The sequence below is a fragment of the Anser anser genome (assembly GCF_964211835.1).
Source record: "Anser anser genome assembly, chromosome: 17".
Lineage (NCBI taxonomy): Eukaryota > Metazoa > Chordata > Aves > Anseriformes > Anatidae > Anser > Anser anser.
Genome location: NC_139738.1, coordinates 5,662,272 through 5,683,786, shown reverse-complemented (window position 1 = coordinate 5,683,786; position 21,515 = coordinate 5,662,272). Strand labels below are relative to the sequence as shown.

The following is a 21,515-nucleotide window of genomic DNA, read 5'->3' as shown; positions in this document are numbered from 1 at the left end:
CATGGAAATAGCAAAAGGCAGGAGCATAAAAACCCAGTGATTTTGTGGAGTTTGTGCTCCTTGTCCTCATCTCACAGTGATTTCTAATTCTTCTCTAAGTGTCTTTCATTTGCTGTTCTCAGAGCAGGTCAGTGCTACATACATCAAGTACAGCACAGGTAGGTGTGAACCGACTTTGCTACGGGACCAGAAGCAGGATTATTAACTCCCAGGGCAGTGCTTATGTAGTCAGGCCCCAGAATGAAAGGATGATGATTACAGCAATCGTCCAAGGCAGACCACAGAGGACACTAAGTCCCTTCACTACACTTGTAAATGTCATATCTGGCTGCAGCTAGCCGAGAAAATTTCTTTCTATTGCAAAGTCCTTGAAATACAGAACAACTCCATATTGGACCAGACCCATATGACTTTGTGATATGCCAGCACCTGAGCTTCTGCCTTGCTGGAACATTCCATACAGCTCAGTATGGGCCTGACACTGACAGCAGTTTCCCTAGTGCACTGCTCAGTAATTCTTACTGCCAAATTTAGGCTGACAGAGGCCTTAGCTGTGGACCCTAAAGACTAGGGATTTTGTTTTTAAACTCTCAGGAACATGCACAAGACAGGAGAGAGTCAGACTCTATTTCAGGAAGGTGTTTGTGGCGGTCAGGCTAAAATTAGCCCATCTGTTCCTAAAAAGACCGTGTAGAACGACAAGGATTTGGCAAGAGGCTCTTCAGTGGGGAATGTGACACAGGAAGCGCCTCCATGGCTGTTGGCAGTGATGTCACCTGGCTGCCCGATGGCGCTGGGCCGTGCTGCAACCAGGGGTCTTGGGAAGCTCCGAGAGCGAGCACTGGAACTTGTTCAAGCCACTCTGTATCTGCGGGCGGCTGAGTGCAGAGCAGGGCGCGAGGCAGAGGTGTCGACAGGCCCCGCCGCTCAACGCTCCCAGATAAGGGAATCTGGAGCCGTGACAGAGAACTGTTATTCTTGCACTATTCGTGATGGGCCCTTCAGTGAAATATCGGCCCCTTCTTCCTGTCATGCCCCCCTCCTCTTGCTGCTCCAGGAATTCCTGCTTTCTGAGCTTTCTGCCTTCCACACATGCCTCCCCAACACTTGTGCTGAGCAGCCTCGAGCTGGCAGGATCATCAGGGAACAAGTCAGTGGGCACTGGGCCGAGAATCTCAGCCTGGAAGGACAGGACATTTTGTTGTCTCAATGAAGGTACTTGCTTTGAAGCTAAGTTAAGGGGTACCAAATCAAGCTCTCAGACCTGTACAAGTAGGAATCTGTTTTGAGGTTTAAAGTACAGTAGTATAATGATTAGGGATGTGTAAAAAATAGCTCTGGAAAGTCATGCGGTGTTACAGTTAGGAGGTATAGAAGTTTTAAATGCAGCCTCTCTCCTCCAGTAGGAGCTTTCTGGTCAGCAGGCAATTACTGAGCATCTGCAAAAGCTCTTATTCTCTCTTGGCTCCATGCTTGCAAAGCTGCAAAGACAACCTAGTTTCAAAACACCTGTGTAAGACAGGGGAGCATCATACACATCATGCAGGGGGAACACAGAAAAAACAGTTACTTAGACCACGGACAAGATCACAGAATACTGCACATTTCCAATTCACAAAGCAATACTTTAATCACTGGCTAATCCCATGTCCCATAAAATTATAGAATAAAAGACTCAAAAGCAGTGAAGTCTTGGGCGATCAAATCGTCCTCTCGAAACCTGACCCTAGGAAACAAGGAGAAAGAACAACACAGAAAAGTGCTCTAGCAATTCGGAGAACAGATTATTTACAATACCAGCACCAAGGCAACATAAGATCTGTCTGTAAGTCAGGTCTGTTTGGACTTTAATGAAGGCCTCCTGTGCTGTGGGCAATATGAGACTGCCATGGCCCTGCCTGAAGATTTGTCTTCACTCTGACTTCAGTGTTAAGCCCCACGGCTGTTGGAACCTTGGACCAAAACAAGCCCTCAGCTTTGTAACACATGAAGCAAGACCTTAAAGACAGTTTGCCTTACCATTTTTTTAAACTGTCTAATTCTCTTCTGATTTACATCAGTTCAAAAATAGTTGAAACTATTTAGTTTATGAACCAATGCTCATAATGATTTCTTTTTGCAAATACCATTACATTTTCTAGAAAAAGTGTAGCTCACTTTGTTCCCTTACCCTTGTCCCCTACCTTCTTCCCCCTCAGGCCCCAAAACAGCCATACTCCTTATTACACATACCTATCCTCACTGGTAGTTTTGTTGCCTGGAGGGAATTACTGTTTTAGCTGTTGGAAGACTAGGACCAAGATTTTTTAAGCCTCATGGAGTTAAAGGAAGGTTAGATTTGAAGCAGTTAGGCAGTACAAGCCCATATCCCCTTTACTCCTTATTGTCTAAGGGCAGCTAGGATTTATTAGCATGTCAGCTACTGAATTTGCACCCTAGTTCACCTCTACCTCTCATAAACATCTCTGTGCACAAAAATATCATGTGTTAAAGTGTCAAAGATCTCCTGGTCCCATTACACTTGTCAGGTGCATCTGACCTATCTAGGCTAAAGAATGCTGTTGTGTCATATCCCTTCTCTCCTCCATTCATTCTTCCCAGGGCCAATATTTCAGGCCGCCTTGGTCATTTCCTGATCTGCTCTGGCCTGAGATATGATGTCATCGCTTACAATGGTCTTCACACTTCAACACTCAGCAGAAAATGTGCTGTTATCCTCAGGGAGGTGACATGGTAAAACAAATCCTCTTGGTCAAACAATGCAGAGGTTATGTGAAGAATCTCCAGTGGGGAGGGAAGCTAAGAACATTTTCTGCCTCTGGTTTGCTGGATTTGTGGCATCTATCAGCTCTGCAAAGAGGAGCTGTACTTATGCTGGTTTTAATTTAACACAGTTAAGGGTTTACAGCATAGACAACTGTTCACAAGTTTCCGTAACGTGGATGTAATTAAATACAAATAAATACAATAAACTGCTATCTCTGTTGTTAGGGATATGACCCCTGTCATTAAGAAGGACTCTCAGTAGGGCATATTTTTCAAAGGTTTGTTTCAGTGCTCTGCTGAAGACCCTTTGGTGGGTTCTTCTGTGTTTCAGAAAGCACTGAAGCACCCTAACCAGGGTGTTAAAGCTCGGATTTATAGGTGTCATCTAGGGCCCTTTTTTAACAGGACATGGAGACAAATCACTAACAGGACAGTGGGTACAGCATCTTCTGTAGCTTTCTAGCACAATCATTGGTCCTCTCTACTCCAACAATAGAGCTGTGTCATTTATAAGGATAAAGAATTTAGCCCCATCAAGGTTGAAAGTCCTTTAAAAGTCTGGACTGAAACACCTATATATAGAGAAAACTGAAGCTGTATCTGTTCAGTTGATCAGCAGGGACCAGCACCATGAAGTCTCAATCTGGTTGACAATTATACAAGTTTAAGAAGTAACCTTAACTGTCTGATCACTTAGAGAACAGAGGACTTAAGTTCTGCCTCCTCAGTTTAGCAACAAAATCTCATCCATACAAGCCCCTTGGAAGTGTGATTGTGACACTACTTTTCTTTACAAGAAGGACTCTTTTGTGAGCTGAAGCTGACACCATGTACGTAGGAGGAAACCCTTGAACTCCAAATTGTCCTGAATAGAATGATTTTACATATTGGCACAGCTGCAAATGTTTTGAGCTTTCTAATAGCATTCAGCTGCATTACACAAGTGTCATTTGAGCTTGTAAATTAATTACATGAAATCCTCTAATCCCTGAATAACTGTCTGATCCATAGCCATTAAACACTAGACTCAATTTTTTTTACATAGAGGGATCATAAGTAACTTGGAGTGAAATCATTACTTTCCTCGGTATCCACAGGCAGACTTAACAGTGGGATTAAAAAAGTTGCTGCCTTCTCCCCATCCCTGTCATTTCAGACAGCGCGTTTCATGTTTCTATTCACATGAGGAAGCAGCCCAGAGCTAGTCCACACATTTCTCTTTTGTCAAGACAGTAAGGGCTAGATAGTACATCCCAAAGGAGGGCGTCTGGGTCCAATGACGGTTCAAGGAAGAAGAAAGGTGAAGAGGTAACAAATCTATTCCAACACACATTATTTCCTCTAGCCACCTCAATGTCACAACAAAGACACAGGGAGCAACGTGGCCCTGGGGACTCTGCAGACGAAGTCACAGGGCCTGATACCACCACCCCCCCGTGCTGAGGCTTTGTAGCAACTGACTAGTGGGAAAGGCAGGACCATGGGGTGCCTAATGTGACAGGGGAGGTGTGAATGTGGCGCTGACAGTGGAGTTTATCTCAAGCATGAACACAGGCTCCAGCCCTGTAGCCTGAGCACCTTATCACGGCTTTAGAAGTGTTAGTTTTTGAAACGGTGCTCGCCCATCTCACTGCGCTGACAAGCAACAGCTAAAATATCCTGCCCCTCTGGCCTGTGGCCACACCATCCTCCACCACATAAGGATGTAGCTATTTCCAGAGGCTTGGCGAACACTGAGTATTTTCTGGGAAAACAAAGAAGGGTTGTCAAATCAAGAACAGTGGGTGATAAGAATCACCATAGCTACAGTGAGTTACTAATAAAGAGTAGCTTAGCTAAGAGCTGCATGAAGCTGCATTCCTCTCACTGTTGCTCACCCACTCAAAGCAGCAAGGAGCTCTCTTCCCGCTCCACTGCAGACCTCCAGGACAGTCTTCCTAGCACAACTAATTGCTGCCACACTGCGACATGAAGTACTTGCTTTCTAATCTTAGTGAGCAAGCACTGGCACATGCACGTATCCAGTCGTGCCTGAACTGTTGAGAAGCATTGGTGAAGAGGACTGTAAATGTAAGCAGAAGGAAGAATAACGCATGCACGAGTTCTCTGAGAAACAGAAATCTGGACAGTTTCCCTAGTCATTCCTCCCTTTTCTCAAAGAGCAGGGCCAAACCTATCCAGCTGTCTCCTTTTACCTGTCTCCAATCAAGGGAAGTCCACAGGTCTGAAGTGCGTCAAAACTAATATGGAATTGGGATCCTGCCCCGGGAACGTAAAATTGATGTTATGCACTGTGCCACTCTCTCACAGGCTGAACAACTTCTACAGACTGTTAGTGGAGGAGTGGCTTTATGGAACAGCAGCATTTTTAATTAGTCAAGTTACTCTTGGGTTCATCACCAGTCATTCAGGAAAGGGAGAGGGGAAGTAAACAACCCTGGCAACTTTTAGGACAGGTGCCATTTCATTCCTGTAGCTGCTTAGCCATTTCTAGAAATGGCTTCTCATTCTGCTTGCTCAATAGTGACAAATGGCACGCAGCAATAAATAGCACAATGGGATAGTGTGAACTCTTGTCCCTTTATTTGGCTTCTTGGCTAGCAAACCTTCTAAATCAATGGGCACTGTTGACACTGCCCAGAGATATTTCAGGATGCACAAGGTTGCAAAGAAAAACCTGGCAAATGTTACCCCAGCCAAAATACTTTAGAAGTGTCCTTCTCAATGCCTTCTCTTCTTACAGAAACTTATATTCTGCAAAATCCATGATGAGTCCAGACCAACGCATCTAGTGGTGGATCTAAACTTGGCCACCCACCAAAACACCTGACAGTCTGCTGTCCACACAGACTTTAATACATAATTTATACTCATTCATATATCTCACACATACCACGTGCCTTCCCAAGACTGAACCACTCACATTCTTACATAGTTATTAGAGGCTAAAGCTTGTGATAGAGCCACTCATCCTCTTCTGGTACTGTCTGTAGTTTGTTCATGAATCAGACTGAAGTGGTCATTTTATCCAAACTTCTCACAGTTTCTGATCTGCTGGGGTGGATTTGTTTGCTTGGTTGGTTTGTGTGTGTTTCGTTTGAGTTTTTTAAACCTGAACTTATTCTAACCGAACTTTGAGGCATTCACCAGAAGAGGTCACCACACACCTCAGTAATGACAGAGACAGCCAACCCAAAGTAAAGAGGTTAGGTGGGATCTCACCAGACTGGTCTTCCAGTTTTGCTGGGGAAATCTCCCTCTCAGCTCAAAATAACTGGGGATATGTAATGCTCATGCTGTCCAGGAATGGTTCTCTCTTTCTCCTGCCAGAGCTCATGAACTGGGGATTAATGTAGTAGCCTTTCTTCTTCCAGCTAAACAGCTGTAAGCTTTGCTACACAAAGAATTTTACCAACAGAGATCTCATGTAGCTCCCACTCAAAGTGCAATCTTTCCACAGTAAGGAATAATATGTATACCAATTAGATCTCAGTTTAAATACCAGAGGCATGTAACATAAAGAGGAGGAAAGATTCTGGCCAGATTAGCACAAGATCATCCTCAGAATTTCTGAGGAACGATTTAAAGGTCGGGGGGGAGCAAGACTGCCTACCACAGGGCTAGAAAGAGTGGTTTAAAACACAAACATGCACAGCTAAACCATGCTTTCAGCTGCAGTGTGAATACTTACAACTTGCCTGTGTAGACATCCCCACCTTTCCAAAACAACTGTGCAGTAAGATTCTGCTCATCTCACTGGAGATGAAGCTTAGCCTAAAATAACAGTTTGGGGTGAGGACTTATGGAACATGAATACTTCTTTAAGTCTCTGCCTCTCACCACATACCAACCTTGTGCCATTGCTCCAAAAACCTCAGCTTGTTTCCAAGTTGGTTTTGATTTTACCAGTGTCTCCAAAACCTGGAAGGTTTGTTTCAGCTGTTCCTACAATGTTTGCCTAACCTTCACCCCCCTTCTAACTTCTCACATTTGTCTAATACAAAACCGCTCCCTTCTTCCTGTCATCCTGACACGATTAATCTGAGAAGTTTCTCCAGTATTACAGCTTATAACAGACTTCTGGGTTTTTCATACTTGGTCTCCAGCTGTTTTCATGCTTCACCAACTTAACACTACTCTACAACTGCTATTTACATCTATAACTGAATCCATTCCTTCTCCACTTTTTCCTTTGAGAACTGAGGATTCCATCTGCTGATTAGTGCTGCACCAACGGGGGGGACTCTGTGTTTAAAGTACATTGGAAAAAGCAGCTGGCTTCTAGATGTCAAAAGAATTTACAGAGAAGTTGTTATAACCATCAGCAACACTAGCACAGAGCAGAATCGGGGATCTTTAGCACCAAGCCACACAGCATGACCACTGAACCTAAGAATGCCCTTATGCATGAAGAAAAGGCTCCTTCGAGAGATGAATCATTGAAAGGGGGCCAGGAACACCCAGCAATGAATCACTGGATGTTGCACTTCTCTCTAATGTCATCCAAGCACCAACACTGGCAGATAATGAGAGAAGTCAGAATTGGATCTTGGCAGCGACAGGCCAGATACAGAAGTCCCATGTGGCTGCTTTGTTTCCACTCCTGCTGTGGCAGAGATCAGAATCGGGCCCACCTCCTCTCCCGGCAAGCAGCAGTGAGCCACAGAGCACACAGGCAGCCATTTGACTAACACTGAGTACAGTCTCCAGCTATATCATCCCCTCCCCTCCCTTGCTGCTCTTTCCCTGCTAGGCTTCATTAGCATCAGCTGAATGTGATAAATGCGCCTGACAAACCTAATATTAAAATTTTGCCATCAAAACCCAACACTGCAGAACCACCTATGACCTGCTGCGAAATGCCAGACTGCTGCCTTCCTTATTCTCAAGTAGCCCAGGCCCCTTCTCATCCCAAAGGGTTACAGAGGAAAATATCCCTGCCTCACCTCGTCAAAGAGATCAGTGAGCATTGATGAGAGCAGGTCAGATCAGGCAAAGGCAAAATGCATTCCTGGGACTCCAGAGAAGAGCGGTGATAGCACTGAATCCCTCCTACTGGCTTTTTCAGTCCCTCAGAAAGTGCTGTTGGACAGAAAGGTAGTATGTTAACGCAGAGATGTTCATCAACATCAATATTTATATACTGTCATTTTTATTCCCTGTGATGAATTAATATTCTGCCCCTTCTTACTCTTCTATGGTGAAGCAACAGGTAGTCACTTTAGAGAAAAGTTGCCGTACCTGAGTGAAACTGGAGGCAGCACAGCCCAGCTTTCTGTCCAGGTGTCCTCTCGGACAGATGCAGAGGCAGAAACTTAATTCCCTCTCTATTTTCCAGCCTTGTCATGCACAAGTCTGCTCTGCCTATTTGCTAACATAACACCCTTGCTGTAGGATTGCTGAGCTCAGGACCTGCGACAACTTGCAGAGTAGGCTGAGGAGTTCTGTCTGCCTGAGGCCCCTGCGCTGACATCCCTCACGTGAGGGTTCCTGAGGAGAGCCTTCACGGCTGCGACAGCAGCATTGGCTGGATCAGCAAAGGAACAGGGCAAACTGAGGTAAAAGGATGGATTGAAGCTGGAGTCCAACTAGTCCAGGCTTTAACTCAGCCGAGGTGCCCCACCAGGCCGTTAGTGGGGAGAGGAAAAGCATGCAGTGGGCTGCTGTGGGATGACCTGCCCACCAGGGAAGTTTGAGTTTGGTTTATTCCCCACAGACAGGCTATCACAGATGCTGGGAGATCAGAGTTCTTTCTACTACACAGTCCTAGCCATCCTTGAGATAAGGGACCGAATTCTGCTCTGGATTATGCTGATACAGATCCAGGGGACATGTTCAGCTTTGCACTAGGTAAGTGAGCTCAGTAGTTTCTGTGCCTGCTGTCTTTTCTGTGGGGAGAGCTACTGCTGCGGATCCCCCCGCACCCTCTCCTGCGGCAGGGCCTTGCTGTCAACACAAAATCTAAGCTGAAGGCAATAAAGTGCCAGAAGAGCAAGCAGAGCACCTGCGGCTGGGTAATTACCACCCAAGCTCAGCCACTAAAAGACTCAGGACAGGGCAAGGGAGGGGAATGACCAGGGAAATGCTTGGATACCACAGCTAAATGTTAATGTCTTATAATGAAGGGCCCCTGGTGCCAGTTTCCATGAAGAATTTGGCGATCCCCTTTTGACGAAAGTACTACAAACACGTCACTGCCCTTTCAGCCAGCTGCAGCAAGCCAGGAAATGTTGGCCTGAGCAATTGGGAAGGATGGGGAGACTGAAAGGAGTCACTGATCTAGGAAAGAGGATAATGAGTTACGTGGCAGTGCTCTAATGACAATATCTAAGCATGCCACATGCTATCAACTTTAGAGCCTGGCTTTCTCACAGCAGCCTGCAGAGATGGGGCAGAAACATCCCCAACAGGAACAGTGTGCCCTAACCCTGTGCTTTTTAATAAGATCTCTGCCGGTGCAGCAGAAGCATCTCAGTAAACTAGGAAAAAAAACTCCCTGTTGGAGATGAGTAACACACGCCAACCTGCCTTCTTGATACCTCCTTCTACCCTATATGGAGGACTTGTCAAGCAAATGAACACTCAATTACTTCAGAAATGGCCACAAAGCTATTACTTCCTTCCCCCCTAAATATTTTCTGCTGCTCTCAGGAGTTTCTCCTTTCTTATAGAATTAAGTTTATTTTTGAAGGCTCTTTTAATTCCCCCATCCCAATGGTAATTATTGAAATTGCTGCTAACATTCAGACACTGACTTCTGATGCTAATCAGAATCCTGAAGAGATCCAGACAGTAAAGCAGAGATTTTTGCTGAATGGCTGTCTATTTCTAACTGCTTCTGCCCACAGCAATAAGTCTGATTTGAAGGCAGCTGCAGACGAGATGGAGTAAAGCTATCCTCCTTCTCTAGGTAATGCAGCACTGTGAAATGCAGTCACACTGAGTAGCATTGATTTGAGAGATGGAACATCCTTTTGTTCTGTTTATGGACCAGCATCAGGATGAGAGGCAATGACAAGTTGGACAAGGAAAATTCCAACTAGATATTGGTAAATAATTTTTTTCACAAGGCCAGACAAATGCTGAAACAGGGCCTAAAGATGTTGTAGAATCTCTTTTCTTGAAGGTTTTCAAAACTCATCTTGACAAGGCACTGAACAATTTGATCCAAGTTGGCTCTGCTTTTAGCACAAGGATGGAGCAACGACCTCCAGAAATCCTTTCCAACCTTGATTATTCTATTATTTTTTACCATCATGGTCATGAATAAGGACACCACTGTGCTATTGGACCTAGCAAGTGCTAGCTTCCAACAGTTACCAGAGACCATTCAGAAGCCTCATAAAACAGTTACAAGTCCTGAGCTCAAACAGGAAAAAAAGTTCGAAGAAGTTGACCAAGGAGATTAATTATCCACATATATGGAGACTTGTAACAAGCCATCAAATGAACAAAACAACCCTATGATTTTTCAGAGAAGAGATGAGCCTGAAAATGCTCTGACCTTCTCCTAATACCCTGTTACACTGCAAAGTACATACCTCAGTCCTGTGAAATGAGAAGTTACTTTCTCCAGGAGGAATGCTCATGTGCCACTGATGAAGTTGTGCTATGATTTCATTTTCTAATAAGATTCAGATCAAATGTGGTTTTAATCAACATCAACAACAACAAAATCCCAGCAGTGTAATAACATCAGGCCTCCTTTTCTGTGATAGAGGAATGTTTATAAGCTGTCTCCTTAGAATACCCACTTCCAGAGACATGTAACTATTACATCTTAAAGTAATCTGCAGATGAAAAAAGGCTGAAAATGTTAAACCTGCTGGCACATCACAGAATTATTTTTTCCAAGCTTTCAGTACCAACAAGAATCTTAATCTCAAAGTTAACCTCAAAGACATAATGAAAAGTGCCAGATGGTCCTTCATTTCCATTTCCTCCATACAGATCCAGACTAATGGCCTTTAACTTTCTGCACCACATGTGTGGAAAAATGCAGTAAAAGATCAAGATGTATTGCTGTGTCCTCATGAACATTCTCATTTTTCTGTGGGGGCCAAATTTCTAGCACCCAGAAAACACATAACAAATGTCATTGCTGCTCTTCCCCATTGCCCAAGGAGTAGTCATTTCTTGATTTGGAACCTAGTAAAAAGCTCATCAGAAGAGATGAGGGGTTTGGAGGATCAATTATCTACATATATCTTCATCAGGGCACCCACACATCTACTAGGTTCGTTTACACTAGCGAGAGGTCTGGCCAACAGCAACGATTTAAATACCCTTGAGGCCCTGGCTAAGAACTGATTCAGTTTCTTCTGCTCCCCCTAACACTTCACAAAATCCATTTACTTGAAGCTGGTGCATCAATTCACTTCACACACACACACAAAGTAAAACAAGAATAAAAATGAGAGAATACACTAAACACAGCTTTTTAATGTAACTGTACACGTGTAAGAAAGATGTTCGGGCTGTGCTTCCTGTCAGACTAATTTCAGATTCATTATGAATTGCCTAAGATAAAGAAAACACATAGAGGAAATATTTTAAGCTGTATCCAGGGGAGAAGACTGCTTTCCACCTCACCTTAAACCATGGAGGATCTTTCTATGCATGTCAGCCTGGTTTCAGCCATGCTCCCTGTCACTCAGGCCAGTAAGATTTTACACTGTAACACCACTTGTCATGTTTTTAGGACTTGGATTTCCCTTCTCGAAATTACACTCTTTTGTCTCATAAGCTACTAATGCCATATTATCATATGAGGTAATAATACTTAGTTCTTAAATAGCATATGTTGAGACCCCTGTCCCTCTGATTTCATACTTCACAGTGACAAAGGAATCAGGTGAATAAGTAGCAAATACAATTCCTTTCTGAGTCAGTACTTCTCTTACAATTATATTTTTTTCTGGAGACAAAGGAAAGGTTTAGTGATCAACACAAGGAACACTGAGCTAAGCAAACTGACATACGTAAGTGGCACAAAGATCATAGGCTGCAGAGAACTTCAGCTTCACAGCAAGAGAATGATGCTGCATTGCCTAAGTGTAAAATGCTCCTTTCATTCCCTGCCAGAAAAAAAAGAACTATTTCCTCCCTCCTCCTCTTCTTGGGAGGATGAAAACAGATCAGAACCTCAAACCAATCCTTGCACTGGCTGGAACTCAAAAGGTAGACTTGGGAGGGGTTGGAGGAAGATATAAAGGCTGGTAGCTGGAGACACAGAGCAGCACTGAAGTGGAGTGACTCAAGGGAGGAGGAAACAGAGACAGCAAAACACAAAGATGAACTTGAAACTTCTTTTCTGCCCTGGATTCCTCCTGCTGCTTATTGTCAGTCAGAACCACGCAAGGGCCAAGACTATTTCCAGCTTACAGGTAAGTGACTGGCTGCTCAATGGAACTGAAAGAAATTGATGTTCCTAGCACTTAGACACTTCAGATTAGCTATTTTTCTTCCAACCCCAGCTAAAGCAGTAGAAGACATTCATGACAGCAGGAATCCTGAAGGTGGGCAAACAGAGTTATTAAATGGAGGGAAACTGAAGTAATCAATTATTGGATTTAAATTTCGGACCAATTAATGAAATTGAAATTAAATTTTATTTTTTTCCTGTGGGGTCAGTTTGGGGATTGCAAATTTAGGGTCATTCTGTGACTGAGTGAAGTAAACTTCTCAAGTGAAAGAAATTTGCCTTGAAGGACTCCTAACTATAGCTCTAGAGCAGTCAACTGCACTGTTTTCTCTCAAAGCCCTAGTTAAAGCTGAAAATGGAATTGATGGATTGGGCCTGTGTGACTAAGAGGAGGACTGCCTCCTTGGCTCTGCAGTGCAGCAATGCAGTCCCAGAGGAAGAGCATTAGGAAGAAAGTGTGTGTGCGCACAGGGGTGTATTTGTGTGTGTAGGAATTCTAAGTCATTAAAAAAAAGATTTCAGCTACCTGACTAGTGATCTGGTGTTCCCAAATATGAAGTAACCTCCCAGCCTGTAAAAAAAACACAGAATCCTTCTAGCACCAGTTTCAGCATGTCTTCTGTCTACTCATATCATTCCAAGGTATCCAAACCATTTTTTCTTGTTATATATTCACTCTTGATCAAGCCTCTTTCATTGCCTTTCACAATTTATGCCACACCCCAGACTCCCAGCTCCAGGAAAGACTTATCCAGCAGTTTGACAGCTTAGAACTAATAGAGTACAGTAACAGTGTATAGAGAGCCTTACAGCATTTTGTGAGAGTATGGTGTTAGCTCAGAGAAGCTTACTGGGTCAAAAGCAGCTAAAGATGACCAGCCCTGGCTTCAGAAATCACTTCAGTACTTTCATCTTTTGATACAAGACCAAAAAAAGTTTCTCCAAACTTATCACCAAGCATGGCCTACACAAAAATAATGAGAAAGATCTCAAAACCCCTCTATTTTCATCTCTCATCCCTATACCTTTCTTTTTTTTTTTTTTCTCCTCTCAGAGTCTGTCCAAATTGATAGATGAGGAGTTGGAGCATCCACTGCTTTCAGAAGAGAGGGACCATGAGCAAGATGACAGGATCCCAACAGATGCCTTTGATCAGCGAGATGCAGAGTTCCAGTGGACCCGAAACACCAGGGACCAGCCCGGGGGCACATCCATTGGGGACAGTGCTGTCCGGAGGTTCCTTGGTGAGCTCCTAGGTTTACCCCAGCCATATCAAGACAGAAGCAAAAAGGGCCTATCCAGGAGCTGTTTTGGTGTCAAGCTGGACAGAATTGGGTCACTGAGTGGACTGGGATGCTAACTGCTTACTATGGTAAGAGAAAGCCAGAGGCTGATGGCTTGCATATTTGATTATAACTTGTATAAATATGTAGAAGACCTGATTTAATTCAGGAAAGGGTGCCTTAGAGTAACTTTTGCCCTCCTATTGCAAACACAGTTTACCAATTTCACCCTCTTCAGAATTCATTATCATCAGATGCACACTTAGAACCTGCAAAAGCCATGTCTCTGCTTTACCTGCTTTTCACTCCTTTCTCCAAGTCAGATGTATGCATTTCATCTCGCCACAGAAACCAGATCAGAGAGGTTTTCACCAGCTCCTTAGGGATTTTTGTGTCAATCCAAGGAAACTCCTCTGAACAGAACATTGGAGATGAACCTGTCCCTAGAACAGTAAGAAATCAGTTAATTTCCATGTGTGAAACCCCAACCACTTCCCTTTCTTTTACTTATTCCTCTTTCTTGACAGGACTGTCTTTGAAGGTTCAAAGGACGTGTTGGCACTGAGTAATATATTCAGCCCTTATTCGCATGGGCTCCACCAATCCACATCATCCATCTACAGATGATATACTGAACAAGTTGCACCCCACCTCTCCCTTGAGTTTCTTAGGGGAGAGAGAATAGAATACCCCATTGCTGTATCACTTATTTGTACCAAAGTAATGATTTGTGAACATCCATCTGAAATTTAAGTACCAAAACATTTGTTTTGCTTATGTACTAAATGTATAAATGAACAAATTCCATTATGTCATGGATAATAAACTCTTTCCCATAACTGGGTGGATTTGCTTCAGTTTTTTGCTGTGATTCCCTTTCACATATCATTTTTGAAAGTGAAGCAGTGTTCCTGCTTGCAATTAAACACAACGCACTAGAAGTCAGAAACATTTTGAAAGCTGCTTTCTGGTAAAAATGTATTTTTAACAGCTCTTAAAACAAAAAGCAAAGAAACAACAACAACAAAACACAACCAAACAAGCCCTTTATACTCAGGTTAAGATACAACTATCTAAACATATGTATAGCATTTACAGTAAGAAGAAATAGATGCTTACTTGTAGGAAACCTGACAGGAAGCACCCAGATTTCTTAAATAGATGGGCTACACAGTTGTACTCCTCCCATTTTCTTGTCCACAAGACAGATGCTTCTGGAAGAAAATATTGTGGTAGTAAGCCTAGTCCTAATAGGACCTCTGGATAAAAACACAGGGCACAAACATATACATAAAGCATGCATATCAACAATCCCCTAGCTGTATGTGTTACGATTTTTTTGGCAGTTCAGCTCTCATTAAGAAAATCTGCTTGCACAGAACATCCAGAACTCTACTTTCTGGGCCTGTCTCAATCATTCAGACTCTGTGCTTCGGTTCTGCTCCTTCCAATCACAATTCCCATGGAATGAAGGCTATCCAGGACCCGCTGGAGTACTATTCAGAGCCAAACTAGGAAAGTTTGGTTCTTTGCTCGTGTTTCAATATACAGCTTTCACTTCTAGCCACAGACTTCTTCTATTAAGGACATCAATAGTACAAGCTCATAAGTACATTTCAATGCTTAAGAGCTGACTATGAGAGACAAGAAAGCACAGAATCATTTGTTAATGGAGGGTCTCCCCTTGCCCAAGCTACCAACAGCTCTTTACATTTTCTTGCAATCTTTTCTCCTTTCAATCTCTTGCATATATAGAAACTAGCATTAATTCTACCTGTCTATGGCTATTTCAGCCTTCAGAATCTTTATCTCCTCAGACCAGTAGTAACAAGGCTATCAACAACGTGACAGAGCCACAAGTCCTAAGCGGAAAATCCAACAACATATCCTGAAGCCTCTCTAGTTATCAGTCTTTGTGAGGTCTTCTGCTATTTGCTACTTACTGTGTTTAAGCTAACTTTGATAACAAATCAGCAACAACAGTGAAAACACCCTAAACAGTCCCTTGCAGGTAAGGAATAGCCTCATCACTTACATAGGCACCTCTGAGCACAAGCTCTTAAACAGTGGAATAGGCCACGTAATTCACTTGTTGTACTCTGTGCTGCCTTTCTTAAACAAAACAAGAAGAACATGAAGCACTTTATTAATCAGATGAAGAATTAAAGTGGGGGAATGGAAGATAAAACAATGACTCAATTTATCAGCATAATTCACATTTCGATAGACAGGCTACACGTACCTTGATGCTAATGATGCAGCATGATCAACGTGAACAGCTTTTCTCAATAGAAGCCCCATAGACTGCACAGCAACTCAAGGGCAAATCCTCCTGGAGGTCTAGAGCCTTGCTGGACCATAGAGATAAAACTCCCCCTTTCTGTAGCTTCCATCATACAAAAACCTCTATCCCTCACAAATATGAGCAGAGAAATTTGATTTAACAGACCTTCGCAGAGTCAGAAAAAGAATTTCACTTATTTTCCCCTAATACACAAGAATTTACAGTAAGAAGAAATAGATGCTTACTTGTAGGAAACCTGACAGGAAGCACCCAGATTTCTTAAATAGATTCCCTCTTTGGGTGTGCTAGCCCTAAGGCTGGCCCAGGTGCAACCTATATGGTAGAAAGGTCAATCCACACAGCCCACTGACATTAGAGCATCAAACAATGAAGAGCTAGTATGTTGTGACAGCCGGTGACAACGGGAAGGTTACTGCCTTCTTCCTAACGATGCTGGGTCTGAGATCTCCCCCTCAGTAACCCTAGGAGCAGGTGTATTCTCATAAACATGAAAGCTTCTTGATGTTGGAATTTCAACACTGAATACACTAAAAACCTAATAAAGGGTGAGTGCTGCTGGGTCTGTTTCCTGAACATCCTCATCCTGTTTCTAAACTCAGCTATGCTGCACTGCAAATATTTGCAAATAAAATAACAGAGATCAGAAGATGTTGAAGACTGAGCTGCCCACTTGTGAACAGAGTCCTACAGAAGATGAGACTGATAAGACCTCCAATCCCACAGAGGCTGAACTTGTAATGTGCCATTCTCTCACCTGGCATTTCTGTGAATATTTTAAAAAGCCACTTTTCAGAAACTAAGAACAATTTATTTCACATAAAAGGCTCCGTAATTAGATCCCTAGGACCAAAGCCAGGTGTGTTTGTACTTTAGGTAATTTGCTGAGTTCTATTAGCATTTAAATAATCAAGGCTAAGCTTTGAAGTTAGTATGCCAGTCAGACAGGGGAAGCTCACCTCTAGCTGTGTGATTTCCATCTCCGCTAAGCAGAAATTTACCAGCTGGGGTTACAGAAGTAGCTGAGAAGAAAAGCCTACAGTAAAGTGACTGCCACACAGAAAAAAGCATACAGATATCTTTTCCAAAAGTGTCTCCTTTTGGGTACCCATTTATAAATGGTGTTAGGCAGCGACAAAGATTTGGTCTAGTTTATCGTTAGAGGGCTGAATTGTCTTGGTCACGTACACTCTCACTGCTTTACCCCTTCCTACTCCTGCCTGTCCTACATGCAAAATCGAGGATGTTCCACACCCTCACCTTACCTATCTGCTCTCATTCTGTATCAACGTAACAGCTCTTTCCTTCATTTGTGCGCCATACTTTCAAAATAAGTGCCTCTTTTCTCTCTGCCATTCTTCTTTGAATTCTTCTTCACTGTGAAGCCTTAAAAAAAAATAATTTGCCAGCTGTTAAGACCGTAACAGAGATCACAGTCCCATACCATCTGACGTTGCTGGTTTGCTTCCAATCTAAGATGAATTATGTCAGCTGTAAGCAAGTTAGTGGAACAGAAAGACACACACATACACAAAAAGGGGGGATGTAGAAACATAATATATGTTGCTGCTTGTGCAACACATGGCAGTAAAAGTCCACAAAAGGTTGGTTCAAAACTCTCTAAAGTCAGAGGCAAGATTTTCTTTGGCTTTGCTGAGCTTAAAGACAGACTCAGAGCTAAAGGCCCAAGCGGAAATCACTGGATATCTAGTGAAACCAGGGAGATTTATGAGTGTCTGTCTAAGCCAACAAGGGGTGCAGAAAGCATAGACTTACTGTAATTGCTCGAATGTCACCCAGGCAGTGATTGAAAGGACCCTGTCTGCTGCTCCACTCACTGAATTCTGTAAGGATCTAACAGGGTCATCTTGATTTGCACCCCAGGACCAGTAGAAATTGCACTCATTTATATTTGAAATTTGCCACTCACACAGGAGAGGTGCTGAAAGTTAATAAGAAAGTGCTGCAAAGCTCTGAGGCAAAATAAGAGAAAGTTTCGTACAAAGTGGCCGCCTGTTACAGTTGCCAAATTGGTAATTGCAACGCTTTTGTCTGGGGAGCTTAAAGCCAAAGTTCTACAAAATCTTTCTTTGGGCAAAGTCACCGATCTTTCTGGAAGGAACACTTTTTCCATAGGAATTTCTCACTCCAACCCCATCTGTGAGGGTCAGAATGCACCATCATTTATGGGTAAAATGGTGGAGTATGGGGAGAGGGTGGCTGACTGATTCACTGCTATAGCCAAGGCACGACTGGAGAGCTAGTAACTTGTCCAGCAAAGTGGTCGGCTGTAGCATTGCTCAAGGCAGACTTAGGCCACTAAAAGTTTAGTGACTCTTAGCTATGGAGGGGTGGGTTTGTGGGGAATGCCAGAGGAAGGCAACAAGCATCATCACATGAACTTGGAAGGAAGGAAAATTTAAGAGCAAGCCTCAGACCTTGGTCTATTCACAGAGCACAAAAATATCTATACAGAGAAGGAAAAACTGTTGGGAGCTGCTACAGACTGCTCCCCCCCCCTTCTTTCTCCCATGAAGGAGAAACGATGCATCCCTCACCCCTTGGAGGGGAAAGCAACACCCTGCTTGGGCCAGCTCACGGATCCTGTGTGCCTGCAGATGTCAGGCAGAGCAAACTGGCAGAAAGCACAAGGTGTTTCCCCTGCATCACCTCCTACCTACCTACCAGTGATGGAGAGTGGAGGGGGGGGGGGAAATCATCGGGAAAATGAGTGCTGCCAGGAGGGGAGGAGATGACTCGGGGCTGTTCTCTCCCTCTGGAGGAGGTGCTGCACTCAGGGAACCCCCCTCTCCTGGAGGGTCACCTGCGGGGCCAGTTGTAACCAGTTCCCTTATCGGAGCCGGGGGACAGGGCTCCGGCTCCTGCGGGGATCTGGCAGGAGGCAGCTGAGCTCCCTCCGGGCAGAGAGTGGGGATATAAGGGGAGGCATCCGCAGGCAAAGCAAAAACACGGGGCGAGCTGGGGTAGGGTAGGGTGGGATAGGATAAGGATAAGGATAAGGATAAGGATAAGGATAGGATAGGATAGGATAGGATAGGATAGGATAGGATAGGATAGGATAGGATAGGATAGGATAGGATAGGATAGGATAGGATAGGATAGGATAGGATAGGATAGGATAGGATAGGATAGGATAGGATAGGATAGGATGCAGCTGCCGGCTGTGTGCTGCAGGGCCTGGCTGCTGCTGCTCGTCCTGCCCTGGGCCGGGGCTCAGGCAGCCGGCGGCGAGCACGGCGCGGAGCTGCGCTCCCTGCAGGTACCGGGGCCGGGGCCGGGGCGGGCCGGGGCTCCCGGGGCGGGCCACCCGCTCCCGTCCCACCGGGGACCGGGGGAGCAGGAGCGGAGCTCCCCGTCCCCCTGCCACGGCTCCTTCCTTCCCTCTCCTTCCCCCCCAGGACCTCCTGGAGGCGCTGGGGCAGCTGCGGGAGGAGGAAGGGGGGCCGGCTCCGGAGGACGAGCCGGAGGCTGGAGCTGAGGACGGCGGCCCCGAGTGGGACCTGCCGGGGACCCCCCTCCCGGCCCCCAGCCCAACCGAGCCGGCGGAGGGGCAGAGCCTGTGGAGGAGCCTCCTCTCCTCCTCCCGACGGAGGCACTTCTCCGGCTGCTTTGGGACGAGGATGGAGAGGATCGGCGCGCAGACGGGGCTGGGATGCAACCACTACAGAGCCCGTAGGTCCCGGCTCGGCCCCGCCTGCCACAGCCGAGGGGTCCGGGGCAGGCGCCGGGGCAGCCCCGCAGCTCTCCTCCCCTTTTCTTCCAGGTTTCTGGAGGAGAGGGAGAAGCTGAAGCCGGGAGCGGCATCCTCGAGCCTCCGGGCCGGCGTCCAGCCGCGGGGCAGCCACGCTCCCCCCGGAGCCTCCGCGGGGCTGGGATACGCAGCAATAAACCTTTTGTACAAAGCGTGGCCGTCCGTGAGTGGTTTGGGGGGTTTTGGGGTCACGGTGTAGCACACGGAAAGCCCCCGCAGAGCCCTCCTCCTCCTCTGCACGGAGGGTCCTTGACACGGGCCGGAGCATCCCGCCGGGTCCGAGGGCTGCGGCAGCAGGAGGGGTGGTGGCGGCACTGTCGGGCACTGTCGGGCACTGTCGGGTCCTGTCGCAGGCAGCCCGGGCTGAGCCCTGCCGGCGGCGCCGAGCTGGGCACGGGGCAGCCCCGCGGGGGCACGGGGCTCGGCGCCCCTCGGAGCGAGCTGGCGGCGGGCAGGGCTGCGCTGCGGGCCCCGGGCAGCCGGCCTTCAGCACCGGGGACAGACGCCAGAGGGCTCGGCTCGGCTCGGCTCGGCCCAGCCCGGCCTCGGCTCGGCCTCCCTGCCCTCCTCCCGGGGGATGCGCGGTCCGGCCTAACCCGTGCTAAGCGCCGTGAGCCGCAGGGCGCTGCGCAGCCCGCTCCGGCTTCCCGAGGCAAGGCTGCGGGGCACGGGCAGGCTGCGCAGACGGACAGGGAGACAGGCGGCCCCCTCCCGGGAGCAGCCACCCCGCACCCTAACCCATAGCCCCGTGGGCAAGGGGTGGCTGGGATGAAGGTAAGTTCCCTCCCCAGTGGAAAAAGTGAGGCACCACTTATCTTAGTCGCAGCGTGGCCCGTCCTGGGATCACGGCGTGCGTGCAGCTCATCAGACATCACTACTTTCTGCTTTTGTTTCCCACGCTGGCCGCCTCGGCTCTTTGTTTCCTTCTTAATCTGACCTAACTGAAAGGAAAGAGAGCTTGGGTAGGGCATGGCAGAGCTTCGTCAAAGGGTTTGGTCACCGGGGGGTGAAAGGGATCCAGATCAGCCTCTAACCCAGAACAGGACTACAGAGGCTCTTTACAGTCAGCCCACCCTCCAGCAGTCTTCAGTTGCACTATGACAACAAAATGGACATCCGTGGAAGGATGTGCAGCAGGCAAGGGCATCGGTTACAATAGGTGTATTGGCGGAAGGGATCCACAAAACATCAGCCCTTAGGGCAGCCTCACAGGGCTGAAGAACAAAGGGCATTGCTTCATCCTGCTGGGGAAGGGGCAGAGCTACCCCCAGCTGAGCTCTGTCCATCCACCATCCTCCTCCTCACAGGGATCCGGACACTGGGCTGCGGGCAGCACCCTTGGTGCTCTCCCTCTCTGCTCTCAACAGCCTGTGCTGCTTCCTAATGCAGCCTCGAGTCCCCATACCTCCTGTCCCGTACCTTGCGGGGCTGGGTGGGACAATGTGCCGATTTCCTCTTCCAAAACTGGTCACAGTACAACTTTAATAAGAACCTACTGCTCTGTTAAGACCCCCAGCAGGGTTTTTACCGATCGAATGGCCAGCAGAGCATAGGCAATGACTTGGGCTTGTCTCTCCATCGCTGGACTGTAAAGCCTGAAGTTTATGCAAGCCTTGCAAGGGTGATGATACTGAGATACCACAAGCAAACAAACAAGTGAATTTTATAGCTGAGTTCTGACATTTTACGCTCCATTTGTTTTGGCAGAGATGTGAGATGGATAATAGAGGGCAGAATTTGGTTTTGTAAACACAAGAGCTCCTGTGAGGGTCAGCCATTTTATCTCATCTAGATACTTTCATACATCCTACAGGAATAGCACACAAACATCCCCATCTTAGAAAAATACTGTCAAGGCTGAAGTCGAGCCCCTAGATCTCATTTATCTTCTGCAGAAGATGGAAGATGGAAAGTGAACCAGCCAGTAAAAGAAAGGAGTATCTCTTGGTCCAGGTTATTAAAAGAAAT

General features: G+C 46.0%; 1 protein-coding gene and 1 long non-coding RNA gene across 3 annotated transcripts in view; one reads left to right on the top strand and one right to left on the bottom strand.

Annotated features, from left to right (window-relative positions):
• Nucleotides 1-15,978, bottom strand: part of LOC310883143 — a 41,128-nt gene extending 25,150 nt beyond the window's left edge. For both annotated transcript variants that reach the window (XR_014573335.1, XR_014573336.1), the window contains exons 1-2: nt 15,716-15,978; nt 13,769-13,916 (exon numbers count right to left, since the gene is read on the bottom strand). This is a non-coding gene — a long non-coding RNA (uncharacterized lncRNA). The remainder of the gene's footprint in view (nt 1-13,768; nt 13,917-15,715) is intronic.
• A 2,527-nt stretch (nt 15,979-18,505) lies between these two features.
• Nucleotides 18,506-19,699, top strand: LOC310883141 (natriuretic peptides A-like). The gene is made up of 3 exons (XM_083803033.1): nt 18,506-19,055; nt 19,195-19,468; nt 19,560-19,699. Exons 1-3 carry the CDS (start codon nt 18,945-18,947, stop codon nt 19,583-19,585), a joined length of 411 nt encoding a protein of 136 aa, XP_083659159.1. The 5' UTR covers nt 18,506-18,944; the 3' UTR covers nt 19,586-19,699.
• Nucleotides 19,700-21,515: the final 1,816 nt, after the last annotated feature.